This window comes from Pan troglodytes, chromosome 9 (assembly GCF_028858775.2).
Source record: "Pan troglodytes isolate AG18354 chromosome 9, NHGRI_mPanTro3-v2.0_pri, whole genome shotgun sequence".
NCBI lineage: Eukaryota > Metazoa > Chordata > Mammalia > Primates > Hominidae > Pan > Pan troglodytes.
The window spans coordinates 71014545-71035720 of NC_072407.2; the positions used below are offsets into that span (position 1 = coordinate 71014545).

General features: G+C 47.6%; 1 protein-coding gene across 1 annotated transcript; it reads right to left on the reverse strand.

Moving 5' to 3' along the window:
* Nucleotides 1–12400: 12400 nt before the first annotated feature.
* MRGPRD (MAS related GPR family member D) lies at nucleotides 12401–16742 on the reverse strand. The gene has a single exon (XM_016921423.4). It carries the CDS (start codon nucleotides 16030–16032, stop codon nucleotides 15067–15069), a length of 966 nt encoding a protein of 321 aa, XP_016776912.3. The 5' UTR covers nucleotides 16033–16742; the 3' UTR covers nucleotides 12401–15066.
* Nucleotides 16743–21176: the final 4434 nt, after the last annotated feature.

Below are 21176 nucleotides of genomic sequence, written 5' to 3' on the forward strand. Positions count from 1 at the left end.
TCTTGCCTGCCACCAGGTAAGACATGCCTGTTTTGCCTTCCATGATTGTAAGTTTCCTGAGGCCTCCCTAGCCATGCAGAACTGTGAGTCAGTTAAACCTCTTTTCTTTATAAATTACCCAATCTGTGGTATGTATTCATAGCAACATGAAAACAGACTAATACACCAGTCATGTGGGATTAGGGTCTACCCTAATGACCTCATGTTAACTTAATCACCCCCCTAAAGAATGTAGGGGGTCCTATCCAACAAAATCAGTATTCTGGGAGCTGAATTACCTGAAAATGGGAATAACTGATCTGTGCAGAGAGGTCCCTTCCAACAGGGATTAGCAATTCAAGGAGGTTGAGAGTTGTCGTAGTTAGTTCCTGCTGCTATAACAAAATACCTTATACCTGGTACTTATACTTAATGATGAGTAGAAATTTCTTTCTAGGCAAGAGGATTGCTTGAGCCCAGGGCTTTAAGATCAGCCTGGGCAACATACCAAGACCCCATCTCTACAAAAAATAAAAAATAGCTAGGTGTGGCAGCTTGCACCTGTAGTCCCAGCTACTCAGGAGGCTGAGGCAGGAGGATCACTTGAGCCCAGGAGTTCAAGTCTGCAGTGATTTATGATTGTGCCACTGTACTCCAGCTTGGGTAACATAGTGAGACCCTGTCTCAAAAAGTAAAAAAATAAAAAAAAAAAAAGGAAGAAGAAAGAAATTTATTTCTCTCAGTTCTGGAGGCTGGGAAGTCCAAGATCAAGGTGCCAGCAGATTTGGTATCTGGTGAAGGCCCAGTCTTGCCTTCATAGTGGCACCTTTTCCTATGTCCTCACATGGCTGAAGGGCAAAAGGGGCTGGCTAGTTTCACCGATCCCTCTCATAAGGGCACCAGTCACCTCCTAAAGTTCTCACTTCTTAATATTATCACACTGGTGGTTAAATTTTAACATATGAATTTTGAAGGGACACATACACTCAAAACTATAGCAAGAGTCAAGTGAGCTAAACTTGTAGGCAGCGACGAATGCCCCACTCCACACTGAAGTCCCGGCAAAGGCAGGGGTCCTGCCAGCCAACCTGAGAAAGTCCCTCCAGGGCACGCTTCCTGCCTGAGAAGCTGGATGTCATCCCAACTGTGAGAGCCATCTGTCCCCTCAGCTGTGACCTGGGGATGGGAGCAGAGCAGATAAGCCATGTTGGGGAAATAGAAATCAAGACCTAAAGGAACACGCAGACTCATAAACACAAAAGTAGCAGATTTTATCAGCGAGCAGCAACAGCAAACAACAGCCCAGCCCAGGATGTGGGGAGGTAGCCCCACATGGCTACAAAGCTACAGTGGATCTGCGCTCTGTTTCTATGGAACGAAAGCTACAGTTGGCTGTTATTCCAGCTTGTGTTGGTAGTTACATTGACGCGGGGTGATGTCCTGATTTTCCTACCTCTTTTATCAGTTCCTCCCATGGCTGTCCCGGCAGTGCTCCTATAGTCACAGTTTTTGACATTCTTCAGGAGGATTAAATTCAGTTCAGTTCCTTGCAGTGTCCCCCCAACCCTGCAGATATTGCATGACTGACAGAGCCAGGTTGCAGACCAGGAAGAGCTGGGGAAAATCAGAGGAACATCTTGGCCCTGGTGCCAATTGAAGGACCGTGACTCTGCAAGGCCTTGGCTTTGATTATGGGAGTTGATGGGACGCACATATTCCACAAGACAACCATGCTTTTAAGAGAGTTGGAGGCCAGCCAAATCCCAAACCTGGCCAGCCAATGGCCATGACGTCCATGGCCCTGATGTTGTTCGGTGGGGGATTGTGACCTCACCTCTGGCTTCACTTGAGTTTAACATGCTCCAGACTTGGACAATCAGCCTATTCCACCCCATTGGCTCCATAATTCGTTTTGGGAAAAGTACATCAGTCTCTAGTCCAAGAAGACTCAATTGCAATTTATCCAACAAGAGTCAGTCCCAGGAGTTTTCTGGGAAGTACTGTGGAAAAGGAACTCTCCTCCTTCTGGAGTCACGGAGCTGGTGGGACGGAAGGAAGTCTGCATAGTGGGAACCCATTATGCCAACTAAGGGGGAGTGCATCCCTGAGAAAAAGGTCACAGTGGAGAGCAGAGCTGATGGAGAGAGAGAAACAGGTTCCTGATGACACTGTTAGGTCACCTGGATCGACCCATGCCCGAAGCCGTGGTATTTTGGAGCTTTTAGTTACTAAAGCAAATACATTCCTTTCCCTTTGATCCAGTTTGACCTCAGTTTCATTCTCTTGCTGCCCAAAACATCTCCACTTATGCAGTTACCCAAATGACAATTAAGTGTGTCTGGGTTCCTTGGTTGAGACAGCTATTATCAGCCCTGTCTGACTTAAGGAAAAAATAAAAAAGATAGACATTCATTGGAAGCCTGTGAAGGAGCTGCTGAATTGACTGTTGCCTAGAGAACAGGCTGGAGAAGTACAGGAGCTACTCAAGGGCCAGAAGTTGCCAGGGCGCCTTCTCTCGTTGGCTTACTTGTGTCGAGCTTCAGTTCTCTGGGAGTGTAGGTGTCAGTGGGCAGCCCTAGGCTGTGTATTGGTTTTCCGTGCTGCCATAAATACCAGAAACTTGGTGGCTTAACACAACTGGAATTCATTCTGTCACAGTGTTGGAGGCCAGAAGTCTGAGATGAAAGCAGGGTCAGGTTGGCTCCCTCTGGATGCTCTAGGGGAGGATCCGCTCTTTGCCCCTCTCCCAGCTTCTGGTGGCTCCTACAACCCTGGCGTTCCTTGCCTTGTAACTGCCTCACTCCAGCCTCTGCCTCCTTCATCAGGCAGTGTTCTCCTTTCCATCTCTGTCTGTTCACATGGCTTTCTGATAAGGACACCTGCCATATTGGATTGGGGCCCTCACTTCTCCATATGACCTCATCCTAGCTAAGTACATCTGCAAAGACCCCATTTCCAAATCAGGCCACATTCTGAGATTCTGGTGAGTGCGGCATTTTGGGATACACCCTTTCACCCAGTGCAGGCCACGCCTGTCCCTGTTTGTATGAGACGATAAGGAGGATTTTCAGCAAGGGGTTCCTTATGCTTCCAGGGCACGAGGTACTGGATTTACCCTCTCATCAAGTCAGGGTGGCCGTTCCTACCAAGGGTGTTCTGGATGCTTTAGAAAGGGGATTGGACGTTGGACCCACCGCAGGCAACAGGGCCACCTATCTGTACACGTCCTTTCTCTAGTGCATGCACTTCCAAAATATCCCTCTCGCCATGGCCAGAGCATCCGAGAATGTCCTGGCGCATCCTTCGCCACATATGTCCCCAGTCCCTGGGGGACAGCATCCTCTGGGTCCTCTGTGGGGAGTGGTGAGTGGCAGAGTGGCTGCCGTGGGAGATTCACCTGTTTTTTTCTGACGTATTTGAGTTCTTCCCTCTACATTCTATGCAGCGGGCTTTCTGTCCTCTGACTTCCCTGGCCTGGGTGAGTTTCAGATCCATGCTAACCAGATTCTTAGGCCACATCCAACCCTGTGGGCCTGGCCGTGGGACGCAGGGGCTCTATAAATGCACGCATATCGACGCATTCCATTCGATCTTCAATAACGGACTCCCTCCTCTGTTAAGCGCTCCCGAAATGTCATTCCCACAGAAATCACCCAGATGTTGAACAGCAGAGTATGAAATTCCTGCGTTCCTCTCCAGCCACCCTGGGTCACGCAGGGATCTGATCCAAGGTAAGGATGACTGTGAGGGTAGGGCGGGGGGAATCTTGTTTCCTGTAATGCAGCTCCCTGGAGAGGGCAGCAGCTCCCTGGAGAGGGCAGCAACTCTTCTAGGAAGGCTGGGACCGCCTCCTCAGATCGGGGAGGACGACCTCCTTCAGGCAGAAGAAGCCCCTGGGTGGTTCTTCACGGTTTGGCTGGTTGGGGTCAGGATCTGTCCTGTGTCTTCCGGGAATTTCCGAATGTCTCCTTTTCCATGGATGGATGTGCAGCCTCTTACAAGGAATGCCTGGCTCATGGTGAGTGCTCAGAAATGTTTGTGGAGTGAATAACAGACCCATGAAGCTGTGAATTCCACAGGCGTCTGATCTAGCCAACTGCAGAAGTGCATCGTGAGAGTTGCTTTTCCCAAATCAATCAGCGCCCAGGCTACAAAAACAGGCAGAGGAGGTGGTTCTTCCAGCACTGCATAGGAAGTCTTCGGTTTCGGCCGGGCGTGGTGGCTCACGCCTGTAATCCTTGCACTTCAGGAGGCCGAGGCGGGTGGATCAAGGAGTCAGGAGTTCAAGAACAGCCTGGCCAAAATGGTGAAACCCCGTCTCTACTAAAAATAAAAAATAAATTAGCAGGGTGTGGTGGCAGGTGCCTGTAATCCCAGCTACTCGGGAGGCTGAGGCAGAGAATTGCTTGAACCTGGGAGGTGGAGGTTGCAGTGAGCCGAGATCACGCCATTGCACTCCAGCCTGGGCGACAGAACGAGACTCTCTCTCTCTCTCTCAAAAAAAAAAAAAAAAAAAAGTCTTCAGCTTCAGTCTGAATCTCAAAATAAGAAGTTAGAGGCTGACTTGTCACTATGTTGAGTAAGGTATGCAGGGCAGTCAGATGCCGCCACCCTGGCCCAGGGCCTGGGTATTCTCCTGCTTTTCATGAACGTGTATGGCAGCAGCTGCAAGCCCAGTGTCGACCCTCAAGCTGTCCCCGGTTAACTCCTGACCATCTGGAATTGGAAAGGAACTCCTCTGCCTTCCATCCAGGGGGCACATTATTTTGTGGGACCTAAAGCTTATCCATCCAAAGAGTGGCGCTTATTAAGAAAAAGAATACAGTCTGGGCGCAGTGACTCACGCCTGTAACCCCAGTACTTTGGGAGGCTGAGGCGGGAGGATTGCTTGAGCCCAGGAGTTCAAGACCAGCCTGGGCAACATGGCAAAACCCCATCTCTACAAAAAATACAAAAATTAGCCTGGCATGCTGGCACATGCCTGTAGTCCCAGCTACTCAGGAGGCTTGAGGTGGAAGGATCACTAGAGGCCAGGAGGTCAAGGCTGCAGTGAGCCGTAATCGTGCCACTGTACTCCTGCCTGGGTGACAGAGTGAGACCCCCATTTCAAAAAAAAAAAAAAAAAAAGAATATAAAATTATAAATACAAAATTAGGGACAACATTGAACACTTATTTAAAATGAGAAAAGAAATCACAGCAAATTACAGATTTTAAAAAGCTGACAAATATCACAAGTAATACATAATACAGAAAAACAGTCGTGATAATTTTTTTACCTTTTTTGGCTGACACTCTTTGATATCCTTTTCAGATGTCAACGGTTTTGAATATTTTCCACAGTGAGAATCAAAAGCTAATTCAATCTTGTTTTAGCTGGGTGATCAAAATGTGTTTTGTATTGTTTTTAGATGTTTCTTAGCTTCACAACTGATTATTGCTAATGTCCTGTACATTTTTGGGATTGTTGTCAAATTTTGAAGACCCCTCTCAAGTTGTTTTTCATACATAATTGGTGAGATTTCAGGGCATTTCAGCTTTTCTTGTGCAGTGATTAATCTGAAATAGTCTTTGAAGCGATAACACTCGTTAATTCATTATTGTCAATGTCCGTGCTGCAGTGGTTTTTCAAGATGTAAGTTGTCTTCCTTGATGTCAAACCAGCAAGAAATTTAAATATTTCCCAATATGTTCATAAAATGTACTCCTCATCATGAATTGGACGATCAAAAATCCAGGAGCCTACTGATTTCTTCTATTCCAAATTGATCTTCTCTTCTTAATGAATCGCTTTTGGTTACAATTCAGTTCTCAGTTTCAAACTGATTTCTGTTGATTTCAATATTCATCTTTTATCCCATCTGTTTCATATCCTGTTAATTTTTACCTGAACTTTCTCTTAGTTCTTTAAGAAATCAATAAATTTAAAGATAACAAAATAAGTTCCTCTTCATTTCTCAACTTGTCACTCTAATTCTCTCTCCTTGAAATCCAGAATTGGACCTGAGGGGCAAATGCAGCTTCTGTGGGACTGGATCCGAGGCAGGAGAACTTGGGCTTTGGAACTGGCTATTCCTCCAGGATGCAGGGGCAGAGGTGGCCCGTGTGCAAGACAGAAGGATGGAGCCGATGTACAGAGAGGCAAGTGGTGAGAGCAGGGGGCAGGGTGGTCCTGAGTTCCTGTGCCTCTGCCATTTCTGGAAGGTTCTGGTGCCTTCCAGAGGGAGACCCAGTAGCCAACCTGCCCTGGGGCTCCCTGATTTCATCGGCAAGCTCCCTGAGCGCTGGTGCCCAGTCTGGTAGGCCAGATCAGATACAGGTCTTTGATCACGGCCGGAGAGGGACCCGCAGCATGATCAGGAGGGTGGAGGCTGACTCTGTTGGAGGAAGAGTGGCAATCAGACCACCCCTGAGAGAAGGGCATTTGGGGTACATCTGATTCCCTGATCTGGATGCCTTCTCCTTCCTCTTTGTCCAGTGTATCCTTATTATCTTTCAAGGCATAGGCAGTGCCTGCCTCCTCCGGGAAGTCCCCCAGACTTTCAAGCCCTCACTTCCTTCTCCTGAGACTCTCCATTCCCCTTATCACATCTACAGCCCTTACTGTTCTTTTTTAATTTTTAAGAAATGGAGTCCACCTCTGTCACCCAGGCTGGAGTGCATTGGCACACTCATAGCTCACTGGAGCCTTGAACTCCTGGGCTCAAGTGATCCTCCTGACTCAGCCTTCAGGGTAGCTGGAACTACAGGCTTGTACCGACACACCCAGCTCTGTTCTGTCTTTTTAAGTGGATTGGTTTTGTCTGCCCAACTAGTCAGTGAGCTCTTTGACAACTAGGACCATGGTTTCTCTTTCTGTTTTTCACCTTTGCTGCAAATGCAGTGCATCTTTAATAAGCAATGACCTGGCCAGGCGCGGTGGCTCACGCCTGTAATCCCAACACTTTGGGAGGCCGAGGCAGGTAGATCACCTGAGGTCAGGAGTTTGAAACCAGCCTGGCCAACATGGCGAAACCCCATCTCCATTAAAAATACATCTCCATTAAAAATCCTGTATTAAAAATATTTTTAATATAAGAGCTGGAGGCAGGGACAGGGAACAAAGGGTGACAGCCACCCCACCTAAGCCCAGTGGACTGAAAACAGGGAAGAGGCACGCTCAAGTTAAAACTGGCAGGCATGGCTGGGCATGGTGGCTCACGTCTGAAATCCCAGCACTTTGGGAGGTCAAGATGGGCGGATCACTTAAGGTCAGGAGTTCGAGACCAGCTTGGCCAATATGGCAAAACCCGTCTCCACTAAAACTACAAAAATTACCCGGGCATGATGGTGGGTGCCTGTAATCCCAGCTACTCGGGAGGCTGAGGCAGGAGAATCACTTTAACCCAGGAGGTGGAGGCTGCAGTGAGCCGAGATTGCTCCACTGCACTTCAGCCTGGGCGACAGAGCAAGACTCCATCTCAAAAAAAAAAAAAAAAAAAAAAAGCAGCAATGACCTGTTGAATGTGCTGGATGGCTTTATTTTAATGCCTCCTCTGAGACACACTTGTGCTGTGCTGCATGCCAAGCATATAGTGGACACCTATTATTGACCCTCTCAGCCTGAGATGGTAGAAGTCTAACTGCCCAATGGGTTCACCTTGCCCATTTAGACAAGAGCCCATTTAGACAGAGCCCATTTATCAAGACGGGAATTGCAATGGAGAAAGAGTAATTCATGCAGAGCTGGCTGTGCAGGAGACTGGAGTTTTAATAATTCTCAAATCAGTCTCTCTGAGCATTTGGGGATCAGAGTTTTTAAAGATCATTTGGTGGGTAGGGGCTTGGGAAGTGGGGAGTGCTGATTGGTCAGGCTGGAGATGGAATCACAGGGGGTCAAAGTAAGTTTTTCTTGCCGTCTTTTGTTCCTGGGTGGGATGGCAGAACTGGTTGAACAAGACTACCGGTCTGAGTGGTGTCAACTGGTCCATCGAGTGCAGGGTCTGCAAAATATCTCAAGCACTGATCTTAGGTTTTACAATAGTGATATTATCCTCAGGAGCAATTTGGGGAGGTTCAGGCTCTTGGAGCCAGAGACTGCATGACCCCTAAACTGTAATTTCTAATCTTGTAGCTAATTTGTTAGTCCTGCAAAGGCAGACTGGTCCCCAGGCAAGAAGGGGGTCTTTTTGGGAAAGGGCTGTTATCAATTTTGTTTCAGAGTCAAACCATGAACTGAATTCCTTCCCAAAGTTAGTTGGGCCTATGCCCAGGAATGAACAGGACAGCTTAAAGGTTCGAAGCAAGACAGAGTTGGTTAGGTCTGATTTCTTTCACTGTCATAATTTCCACAGTTATAATTTTTGCAAAGGCGGCTTCAATCAGAAGGAGCTGGAGCCAACAGTCAAGGAGCGGCCAGAGGAATTTGATTCCAGGGCTGGTTCTGCCACTTGGCAGCTGTCACTATCTAAGGGAGACAATGTTCCCACCTACCTCAGGGAGTGACCTGAAGGTTAAATCAGACCATGATGTTCTGTCTCATGTGCATGGATGAGGGAGAGGAGGCCTCAGGTCGTGACAACTGGCCAGTGTGCCCCAAAGACTGGACAGAAAGTAAAAGCTCAGACATTCACCTGGGGTCCACAACAGAGACAGGCACATAATAGGGGTCTGAGAAACGTTTATTCAGTGCATGAATAAGTTATGTTAACATCCTGTTAATTTCAGAGCATCAGTTCCTAGACAGTATCACAAATGGCAACATGAAGAGTTAGGAAAAAAGAAAACAGCATGAATTTGCATCGTGGGACAATGCTTTGGCGTATCGATTGTGCCTTGCTTTTCCTGCGGTCCTTTTCTGCCCCTTTCTTTCCTTTCTTGCAAACAAGGCAGGAGCTGCTCTGGTTGAGACAGTGAGAACTTGCCTATATCACCTCTCCTGGCCCACCAGAGTGCATGGCTGTGTGTCCAGAATTGGTGGGTTCTTGGTCTCACTGACTCCAAGAATGAAGCCGTGGACCCTTGCGGTGAGGGTTACAGCTCTTAAGGTGGTGCGTCTGGAGTTTGTTCCTTCTGATGTTCGGATGTGTTCAGAGTTTCTTCCTTCTGGTGGGTTTGTGGTCTCACTGGCTCAGGAGTGAAGCTGCGGACCTTCGCGGTGAGTGTTACAGCTCTGAAGGCGGCATGTCTGGAGTTGTTCGTTCCTCCTGGTGGGTTCGTGGTCTCACTGGCTTCAGGAGTGAAGCTGCAGACCTTCGCGGTGAGTGTTACAGCTCATAAAGGCAGTGTGGACCCAAAGAGTGAGCAGTAGCAAGATGTATTGCAAAGAGCGAAGGAACAAAGCTTCCACAATGTGGAAGGGGACCTGAGCGGATTGACACTGCTGGCTCCGGCAGCCTGCTTTTATTCTCCTATCTGGCACCACCCACATCCTGCTGATTGGTAGAGCCAAGTGGTCTGTTTTGACAGGGCACTGATTGGTGCGTTTACAATCCCTGAGCTAGGCCCGGCGAGAAATTGAGCACAGCACCGGTGGGATAGCACTGCTGGGGGACCCAGTACACCCTCCGCAGCCGCTGGCCTGGGTGCTAAGCCCCTCATTGCCTGGGGCCAGCCAGCTGCTCCGAGTGCGGGGCCCACCAAGCCCACTCGCACCTGGAACTCCAGCTGGCCCGCAAGCGCCGTGCGCAGCCCCGGTTCTTGCTCGCGCCTCTCCCTCCACACCTCCCTGCAATCTGAGGGAGCCGGCTCCAGCCTTGGCCAGCCCAGAAAGGGGCTCCCACAGTGCAGTGGTGGGCTGAAGGGCTCCTCTAGTGCCGCCAAAGTGGGAGCCCAGGCAGAGGAGGGGCTGAGAGCGAGCGAGGGCTGTGATGACTGCCAGCACACTGTCACCTCTCAGCTGGACTACATTTCCCAGACTCCGCTGTGGTATGGGTCACATGACTGAACTCCAGCCAGTGGAATGCTTCATGATAGAGGCCTGCCATGTTTGACCTCTCCTCTTTCCTCCCATCCTCTGGCTGAATGAGAGGCCATGAGGATCTGGCAGAGGGCAGAGCCATAAGGTAGAAGTGAAGTAGGAGGTGGACCACGACTCCAGAGGCAGGGTTTGAACTTTTGGCCAGATTGGAAGACTTTTGGCCAGATTGAAGACAGGGAAGAGGGGAAAGCACCTGACCTTAAGACACACCCACCAGTGCCATGTCAGTTTGCCATTGCCATGGCAACACCTGGAAGTTACCGCCCCTTTTCCATGACCAGGATCTGATAACCTAGAAGTTACCACCTTATTTCTAGAAATTTCTGCATAATCTACCCCTTAACTTGCATATAATTGAAAGTGGGTATAGGCCAGGTGTGGTGGCTCACACTTGTAATCTCAGCACTGTAGGAGGCTGAGACAGGTGGATTGCTTAAGCCCAGGAGTTCAAGATCAGCCTGGGCAACATAGTGAGACCTCCTTTCTATAAAAAATATAAAAATTAGCTGGGCGTGATGGTGTGCGGCTGTAGTCCCAGCTACTATGGAGACTTAGTGAGGAGGATACCTGACCTTGGGAGGCAGAAGTTGCAGTGAGTTGAGATTGCACCACTGCACTCCAGCCTGGGCAACAGAGCAAGATCTGTCTCAAAAAAAAATTTTTTTTAAAAAGTGGGTGTAAATATGAGTGCAGCACAGCCTCTGAGCTGCTGATCTGGACACACTGCCTATGGGGTAGCGTGCTCTGCGAGGAGCAGTACCTCTGCCACTTCAATGAAAGTTGCTGTCTTAACACCACTGGCTCACCTTTTTTTTTTTTTTTGAGATGGAGTTTTGCTCTTTTTGCCCAGGCTGGAGTGCAGTGCAATGGCCTGATCTCGGCTCACCGCAACCTCCGCCTCCCGGGTTCAAGCTATTCTCCTGCCTCAGCCTCCCGAGTAGCTGGGATTACAGGCATGCACTACCATGCCCGGCTAATTTTGCATTTTTTGTAGAGACAGGGTTTCACCATGTTGGTCAGGCTGGTCTCGAACTCCCGACCTTAGGTGATCCGCCCGCCTCGGCCTCCCAAAGTGCTGGGATTACAGGCGTGAGCCACCGTGCCCGGCACCACTGGCTCACCTTGAATTCTTTCCTGGGCAAAGCCAAGAACTCTCCTGGCTGAGCCCCAGTTTGGGGGCTCACCTGTCCTACATCATCAGAAGCCTGGGTCTCTGAGTGACAGAGTAGAGCAGAGCCTCCCATCCACCTGCATTGGTCTATGGTATAAGCAAGAAAACTTTCATTACGCTGCACCATGAGATTTGAGAACGCTTTATTACAGCAATTAGCCAGTGGAGGTGATGGAAGTTGCAGATAAATTTGGGACTCTGGGAACAAAAATCAGGTGACCTGATAATGGCTGCCACAGGAAGTAGATAACCACAAGGATGGAGGAGACAATGTCCAGTCCGTGGGAGGCCACGACTGAGAGGCAACTCCTGGGATGGGGAGTGGGGAGCCTGGAGTTGACTGGGCCCTTCCTGAACTGACCGCACCCAAGTCTCTGCCAAGAGTCCTACTGGGGGCTCCAGAGAAAGGAAAGTACCATGATAGAAAATAAAGAACTTGGTACTGTTTGCCTCCTGACGCTGTGGTCTGGCAGCATTTATGTATGCTTTGTTCATCTCTATTAAACAAGCAATCTGGAAGCCACCTATTTCCAAACCAAACCAAGCTGTGTTTGTTGGCCTGATCAAGCTGTTCTTGTCAGGAATTCCTTTCTGGAATCACTTTTGATTGTTTAGAACATGTGTTCTTGATCCAGTTTCCTGCGGCAGCCCGCAGGGGCCTCAGGGGGAGTGCAGGGTGAGGTTGATTGTTCCCATTACACAGCTGGGGAAGAAGAGGCCACAGGGGGGAATACCTGGCCTGAGGGAACCCAGAAGGCAGAGGGGAGCCCCCGTCTCCTCACTCCCAGAGCCAGGCCCTGTCCCCATCAGTGAGTGGTGGGAGGACCCTCATCCTCCCTCCGCATCTGGTTCCCACCTGGGACCCCACAGGGCTGAACCTTGGGGTGGGATTGGGGAAATCGGGGGATCAACAAGAAAACTTGTTTCAGCAAAGGATTGAGCTGTCAGACAGTGTGGACTATGCTACCGGAATTTTATGGTTATTCACACGGAAATCTCCAGCGCTCTAGTGTGGCCAGAGGGCTTGCTGCTCCTGGTTGGATCCAGGGTTTATGGAACCTAAAATTTCTACAGGATTTGGGGCCCTTTTTAAGGGGGAAGAAAAGAAGGAAGGAAAGTTACAAATACAAAATTAGGTATGAAAATGAATACTTATTTAGAATGAGAAAGTAAATCAAACATTGTTTTTTAAGCAAGAGCAGGTAACACAAACTTCATAAAATATTAAAAGCCCTATAATATTTTTAATAATTAGCTGCTTAACAAACCTTTCTAATATTTGTCCTACATTTTTGGCTGCATACTGTTGCTTGCCTCTTCATAGATCAATTTTGTACACTTTCTATGGAGAAAAGAGAAAGATAATTGTGTTTTTCCTCATTGATTGGATTTATTTTAAGTGAGTGATAGCTGGATACATAAAACATGCAACTTCACACAGAGACGTTTTTGCCATTTGTATTCCTGCTCCAGCATTTTGGATACAAAAACAGGGTGTCTCATGAATGGTACTTTCACATTTCCCAGGAGAAAAGAGGTATGGTATGTGTTCTGATTACACATGCTGCATTAGCAAGGATCTTGCTAACAGGTGAGACCTGCTCTGAGCAGGCACCCGTGAGAACAGAACCCCCCACTTAGAGTTGTACATCTGGGGATTGGAGGATTCTTCCGTAAGCTAGCTTCTGATTCTGTACATTTCAAATCTTATTTCTTCTCTGTTACCCACTCCCCCACATACTTCCTTCATCTGTTCATTTTTTCAGGCAGCTCTTTCCACGATGCCCGGGGAGCTGGCACAGCAGGCAGTGGCAACGTTTCTGGGAGCCATTCCTACCCTGGGGTGCTAGCAATTGCCTAACCACACACAGAAGTGATCGGAAACCACATAAATGCACCTCACTAAGCCCAAACTGCAGGGACCCCCTAACTCCTCTTCCACTCAGCCCCACCCCCCAAATACCTGTGGGCACACCAGTGCCACCTGACCTAAAGTGGAGTGTGATGGAGGTACCGGAGTAGAAGGTCTAACAGATATATCATTTTATATGTTTTATCGAAACATAACATCATCGTGTGAACAATTTCTAGGGCTCCTCCCCTTGCAAATGAGGGGCCCTGTGGTAGCCACTGACTGCTAAGAAGCAAGATGGTCTTCCTACCAACCGTCGGCTTTAGACTGGGCCACCTCGTGGCTGCCCAGGTTGGAGAAGGGTTGTGAAGCATGGGGTTTGTAGTCAGAAGATATGGGTTGGATCCTGGACAAAACGTGGGCTGTAAAGCATTGTACAGGCATCAGTTACTCTTACTGGCCAAATGAGCACTTGTTAAGTGCATCTGGCATTTGAGGCCAGTGCTGGTACCAAGTGCTCCGCTAAATGCTGGAATGACTGAGAAAGAGCCACCACTCTGCCTCGCATGCTTCTCTGGGACACACAGACCTGGGGGCCTGAGCCCTAGATGGGAAAGCACTCAGAGGTAATTTCTCCTTCTGGGAGGGCTGCACAGCCCCCAGCCCAGGGCAATGAACACCCAGGGGGAGCCCAGGAAGGGGAGTCCTGTCCAGGGCACAGTCTTCGAGTCCCCAGGACACCATCACCTGCCACGGCACAGAACTGCAGGCTGTGAGAGTTGATTCCAGGGCTGTATTTTATAGCTTACTGATGAGCTGTCCTCTCCTGTCTCAGGATCTGACCTGTGCCCTGGCTGGCTCGAAGGCTCCATCTTTTGGGAGGAGACTGAAAACTGCTTCAGAAAGATGCCAAGAGAAAGAACAAGATCATTTTCACCTTCTGACCTGAAAAACAGGATGACGCAGCCAGGTGCCAGGCTTGCAGGCCAGGCTGTGGTCTGGAGACAGGATCTTTCCACTTCCGTCTTTCCTCCTCCCTCACCTCTTTAAGTCCAGGACTGACTCTGCAGGGACCTCCTGTCTTGCACCCCCTCCATGCAAGCCCCGAGCCTCGAGGCTGGATGCTGGGTGGTAGGAAAGGGCTGTGATTTGTGGAAAGTGCAGGAAACATCTGCCTTGTTCTGGACCCAGGGGACTGTGGGAAGGAAAGGGGGAGGGAGGAGAGTGGAGCCAGCTGATGTGTGTCCCAGATGTTCCGTCGTTGGGCTTTTGGGCAAAGTGAGGGGGCCCTGGGAGGGACAGTCAGTGAGGTATGAGACTCTGGCTCTGGGGGACACTGCCTGGAAGGCTGCCCTCCACTGCCTGGGGCACTGTCCTATCAGCGTCTGCTGGAGTGACTGCCAGTGAAGCCAGGCAGAGGCTCTTCCCTTCCCAGTGCGGCCTGGAGGAAAGTGAACAGGCCTGCCCTGGGTGCGAGGGGTGACAGGGTAAGGCGACCTCATAGCAAATGCCAGGGGTCAAGGGCTGGCTAGGGGTCAGAGGGATGGTGGGGCAGAGTCTCATGGCCCACAGCCAGCGAGATCCGGGTCAGCGATGGCGACACCGTTTACTTGCCAGACTTCAGGCACACCTGGGGAAAGGTGCACGGGGGCACCACCTTGGTGGCCAGTTGATGCCACCCAAGGACCAGCATAGGGCCAAAGATCACCCGAGGTCACCTGCCTCCTCCACAAAGATGCCGTCTTAGGCAGAGAAGGTGGGTGGGAGAAAGCTTTCATATTCAAATGAGATTTCTGTTATCCACCCATAGATAACCAGCTTAAAGCAGGGTAGGGCTAAAAGCTAATATTTTCCCCCAACCAGATGATCTGCTATAAACAAATAAATTGCATCTTCCAGCGGGGTTGCATTGTGAGATCCAGGACACAGGTGGTGTGGGGAGTTTTGACATGCAGGGAAGTGACCCCCACATGCAGCTGCAAAGTCCTTGGGGCTCCCCCAAGAAGGCGGGCCAGACACTTGGCAGGGACGAGGTGGGAGGCAGCTCACGGCTTGGGAATCTCCAGGGCATGGGCTCGCACAGATGGGAAGCACCTGTGGGCGGCTCTCAAGCCCCCATCTCATTGGTGCCCACGGTGGGCGTCTCCCCACCTTCCAGCTCGGGCTCCTCGCGAAGCGCCTGTTGGAGCACAGTCCCCAGGGACCTGGTGGGCAGCCTGTGGCTCATCCGGCTGCCCACCAGGAAGTAGATGACGGGGTTGGCGCTGCTGCTTACGGACGAGGAGAGGCGTGACCAGCTGAAGCACAGGACCTGCATCTCGGGCGGCAGGCTCAACCAGTAGAGCACAAACCAGTAGATGCTCAGAGGCAGGGAACAGATGAGGAACACCAGGACAGAGGCCAGGACCACCACGAACAGCCGTGTGGGCTGCCGCCGCCACTGCTGGGAGCTCTTCTGCACCCGGACAAAGAGGGTCAGGCTGGACAGAGTCATCACTGGGGTTAAGACCCCCATGATGAGGGCGGCCTGGACCATGTCCACCCTGAAGCACCGATCTTCATTGAAGTTCAAGAACTTGCTGCAGAAGGAAGAGGTCAACCCGTTCATCAGGAGACAGAGCGTCCACAGCAGGCCACACACCCAGGCTGACAGGTGCCTGGGCCGGTGACACTTGAACCAGATAGGGAAGAGGACGGAGAGACAGCGCTGGGTGCTGATGGCCGTCAGCAGGCTCAGGCCCACTGTGTAGGCAAAGTACTTCAGTCTCTTCATCAGCTCGTGGACCTTGTCAGTGGTATTGACCAGGGGCTGGGTTTCCAGGCTGAGCATGGAAGCCATGCTGAAGAGGAAGAGGAGGTCGGCTGCCGCCAGGTTGAGGATATAGATGCAGAAGGGGGTCCTGCGCATTCGAAAGCCCAGCAGCCAGATCACCATGCTGTTGCCTGCCATCCCGCACAGGCAGGTGAACATGGCCAGGGAGCTCAGCACCAGGTAGGCCGTGTGCACTGTGCTCCCTCTGGAATAGTTTAGGGCTGACTCCACGGTCCCACTGCTATTCAAAGTCTGGTTCATCCCTACGAGAGGAAGATGCACCAATGTGAAATTCTGTGTTGCTGGGACCACGGGGGACCCCTGGGTGCCCCTCGAATTTCCAGCTTCAGAGCTCTCCCCTCCAGGTTCTTTATGTAACAGACCATGACCGGGAGGCTTAACCTTCCCCCACTCCTGTGACTCACTCAGCCCAGATCTGCCTCCAGGGTCACCTTTATAGCTACAAAGCTGTTATAGGTACCCTTTATCAGGTTAAAAAATTCTCTTCTATCTTGCTTTGAATTATTTTTTAAATCATGGAGAAGTATTGGATTTTATCAAATGCTTTTTCTACATCTATTATAGAAAAATCATTATTATCAATAGATGTAGAAAAAGTATTTGATAGAAGCATTTGAAATCATTTTTTTTTCTCCTGTAATTGTCAAACCCTGTGAGTTAATTAAAAAAACAATAGACCTTAGGGCTGGGTGTGGTGGTGCATGCCTGTAACCCCAGCACTTTGGGAGGCTTGCTTGAGGCCAGGAGTTTGAGACCAGCCTGGGCCACATAGCAAGATCTCATCTCTACAATTTTTTTTTTTTAATTAGCCAGGCATGGTGGCACACACCTGTGGTCCCACCTACTTGAAAGGCCAAGGCGGGAGGATCGCTTGAGCCTGGCATATTGAGGTTGTAGTGAGCCATGGTCCCGCCACTGCACCCCAGCCTGGAAGACAGAGCGAGATGCTGTCTCTTAAAAAAAAAAAAAAAATTAGACCTCAGGGCAAAGAGTAGAATTAACTACACTCCTTAGTTTAAGACACACCATGAGCATCAGCCCATTAAAAACCCTCCATTTATTCAAGTTTCCTTCCCCATCCCATCTTAGCTGCCTTTTTCCTCCTGCCGCTTGCATCCATCCAACCTGTTTCACGCAAATCCTTGGACACCTCAATATCTTTCAAGATGGAGTGGTTGCCCATTGTGTTTTAAATTTACATAAATGTGATTTAGAATTAATGATGGGTTTTTTATTTTTCACTTGACAATATGTTTGTAGGATATATCCAGGTGGCTGTATGCAAAAGTTGTGGTTTAAAATGTCATCATGCACATTGATCTGTTATCCATTCCTTACTGTGGATCCTCAGCTTGCTTCAAAATTCCCATTATCACCAAAACACTGTGTTGGAGATCCTCATGCATGTACCCATTGGACTTGACTCAGGATTTTTCTGGGATACATTCTTGGAGGAGGATTGCTCGGTCATAGAACATATGCACATTTAGTTTCACTAAATATTGCCTGGTAATTCTTTTTCTGAGTGGCTGCTTCAGGTTTCACCTGTACCAGCAGAATAGGAATGTTTACGTTTTCCCATTCTCTCACCAACACTTGGTGTTATTTGTTTTTCTAACTTTTGCCAACCTGATGGTTGCAAAGTGATATACTGTAGATGTTTTAACTTGCATTTCTGTGATTACAGTGAGTTTGAGCATCAATTCATATATCTGTTAGCCATTTGGAGTTCCCCTTCTTCAAATTGTCTGTTCACACCTGTTGTCCATTTTTCAATTGGGTTTCTTTTCTTTTCCTTTCTGATTTGCAAGAGTTGCTTGTATTTCTAGGTATTAATGCCTTCCTGGATTTAGACATTGCAGATATTTTTCTCTGAGAACGCTCTGTTTTTTATGGCAACTTTATCTATTGTGAACTTTGGTTGGAAGACATCCTAAATTTTGGTATAGCCAACTCTTCAGAATTTTTTTCTCTGAAATTTTGTGTCTTCTAAATCTGAAAGTATTCTGTCTCCCTGGATAAAAAATGTAGTCTTTTCTATTTTCTTCTATTACTTTTATAGTTTTCCCATTCAGATTTTGGTTCTTGGATCCAACTGGAATCTATTTTTTATGAGCTTGATTTTTCCTCCATAGTATGGATCAGCTTTCCTAACACTGTCTCCTAAACAGTCTATCCTTTCCCTATTGACTTATTAAGTTCCCATTTACACATGGGACTGGGTTTTTAATTTCATTCTTCATTCTGTGTCATTGGTTTGTCTCTCAGTTCCTACATTAACACAGTGTTTTGTTTTGTTTTGTTTTTAAATATGTCTTTCTGCTATGTCATTTTATTTTATGAGATGCATCTCCCTTCTTTAACTTTGTTTGCCAAAATTGAATTAGCCATTTGTGAATCTTTATTCTTCCTTAAAATTTTAGAGCAAATTTTTGGAATTCCTAAAAGAAAGAAACTCTCAAGTTTTCAGTAGAAGCTCATAGAACTTGCAGATTATTGTATTAGAGAATTGTCACATTCACAATGTTAAGTCATTATGTCCATAGCCTGAAATGTCTCTCTGTTCTCAAATCCTTTCTTACATCCTGTAAAATAATTAATAATAACATTGAATTTTTTTTTTTTTGAGATGGAGTCTCACTCTTTTTGCCCATGCTGGAGTGCAGTGGCACGATCTTGGCTCACTGCAACCTCCAACTCCTGGTTTTAAGTGATTCTCCTGCCTCAGCTTCCTGAGTAGAGTAGCTGGGATTACCGGCACCCACCACCACACCTGGCTAATTTTTGTATTTTTAGTAGAGATGGGGTTTTGCCATGTTGGCCAGGCTGGTCTCGAACTCCTGACCTTAGGTGATGCAGCCTGCCTCGGCCTTCCAGAGTGCCGGGATTACAGGCATGAGCCACTGCACCAGGCTATAACATTGAAATTTTACTCATAAAAGTTCTGTACACTTTATTGTGTTAATTTCTAGATATTGTTTTAGTGGTTTTGCTGGCATTGTAAATGGTATTTTATTACATCTAAAAAATTTTACTTTTTTTTTTTTTTGAGATGGAGTCTCCCTCTGTTGCCAGGCTGGAGTGCAGTGTTGAGATCTCGGCTCACTGCAACCTCCGACTCCCTAGTTCAAGCGATTCTCCTGCTTCAGCCTCCCAAGTAAGCTAGGATCATAGGCACATGCCACCACGCCCAGCTAATTTTTGCATTTTCAGTAGAGACAGGGTTTCATCATGTTGGCCAGGCTCGTCTTTATCTCCTAACCTCGTGATCCACCCACCTCAGCCTCCCAAAGTGCTGGGATTACAGGCATGAGCCACTGCGCCCAGCCTACTTACATTTTTATTGGACAGCTGATGAATAGAATTGGATTAATAATAATACTTCTTGTTTCATGACATCCTGTTAATCTTGGTTGCCCTCTTTTATTTTTTAGTGTATATATGTTTGTGTTCATATTAATGTAGGTACCCACCATCCAAAATGAAAACCATGATTTTGACAATAACTTATTTAAAATTTCAGTTTGTTTAGGCTGCTGTATGGAGAATAGACTGATAAGGACAAGAGGAGAGGCTGGGAGACAAGTAAGGAGTCTGATGCAGGTGCTAGTGGGAGCTGAACTGGCGTGGTGGCTGTGGAGTGTAGGTCATGAGAAACAGCTGGGTTTGGAATAAAATTTAAAAGTAGAGCTCACAAGTCTTGCTGATGAATTGGACATTGGGGGGATTCCATTCATTTAATGGATTCCATTCAATTATTAATTCAGTAGTTCATTCATTCAGTGTACCCCAGTGAGTTCTTACCTTTGTCCAGGTCCTTTCCATGAATAAAGTAGACACCTACAACGTATGAGGATTCTGACTTCTCTGCACCCTCACCAAAATTTGTTATTAGCTGTCTTTTTTATTGTAGCCATCCTAGTGGGTGCGTGAATTGGTATCTCATTGTGATTTTGATTTGTACTTCCCTAATGACTAATGATGTAGAACATTTTTACATTTTTTCACATGCTTATTGGTCATTTGTATATCTTTGAGGAAATATCTATTCGGATTCTTTCTCCTTTAAAATTGGATTATTTGTCTTTTTATTGTTGAACTGTTAAAGTTTTTTTTTTTTTTTTGAGACGAAGTCTTGCTCTCTCGCCCAGGCTGGAGTGCAATGGCACAATCTTGGCTCACTGCAACCTCCGCCTCCCGGATTCAAGTGATTCTTCTGCCTCAGCCCAAGTAGCTGGTATTATAGGCACCTGCCATCATGCCTGGCTAATTTTTGTACTTTTGTAGAGACAGGGTTTCACTGTGTTGGCCAGGCTGCTCTCGAACTCCTGACCTCAGGTGATCCGCCTGCCTTGGCCTCCCAAAGTGCTGGGATTACAGGTGTGAGTCACTGCGCCTAGCCAAAGTTTTTTAAAAATAAAAATTGTATATATTAGACTCTTATGAGATATCATTTGCAAATATTTTCTCCCACTCTGTAGGTTGCCTTTTCACTCTCTTGATGGTGTCCTTTGAGACACAAAAGTTTTTACTTTGATGAAGTCCAGTTTATCTATTTTTTTCTTTTGTTGCTTGTGTCTTTGGTGTCATATCTAAGAATCCACTGCCAAATCCAAGTTCATGGAGATTGGAGATTTACCTCTGTGTTCTTTTCTAAGGATTTTGAGGCTTTAGCTCTTATATTTAAGTCATTGATTCATTTTAAGTTAATTTTTGTGGGTAATGTGTCACCTTCATTTTTTGAAGGATATTTTCTCTGGATAAAGAATTCTAGGTTGACAGTTTTAAAATTTATCTTTTAAAATTTTAAAGATGTCATTCTGTGGTCTTTTGTCTTGCTTAACTTCTGAAAAGAGGTCTGTAATAATTCTCATCCTTTTCTCTCTGTCTTTTTTTTTTTTTGATACAGGGTCTGGCTCTGTCACCCAGGCTGGAATGCAGTGGCATGATTTCGACTCACTGCAATCTTCATCTCCTGGGCTCAAGCCATCCTCCCACCTCAGCCTCCCATGTAGCTGGGACTACAGGTGCATGCCACCATGCCCGGCTAATTTTTGTATTTTTTGTAGAGATGGGATTTCACCATGTTGCCCAGGCTGGTCTCAAACTCGTGAGCTCAAGCAATCCACCTACCACAGCCTCCCAAAGTGCTGGGATTACAGGCATGAGCCACTGCACCTGGCCATCTCTGGCTGTTTTTAAGGTCTTCTCTTTATCATTGGTTTTCAAAAGTGTAGATATGATATTCTTTGGTATAGTTTATTTTGGTGTTCATTATATTCGTTGAGGTTCTTGGATCTAAGGGTTTATAATTTTTATTTATTTATTTATTTATTTATTTATTTATTTTATGAGACAGAGTCTTGCTCTGCCGCCCAGGCTGG

Bases quoted from the DNA above. Each gene is read 5' to 3' on its own strand.
- MRGPRD (XM_016921423.4), bottom strand. From the start codon at position 16,032: ATGAACCAGACTTTGAATAGCAGTGGGACCGTGGAGTCAGCCCTAAAC.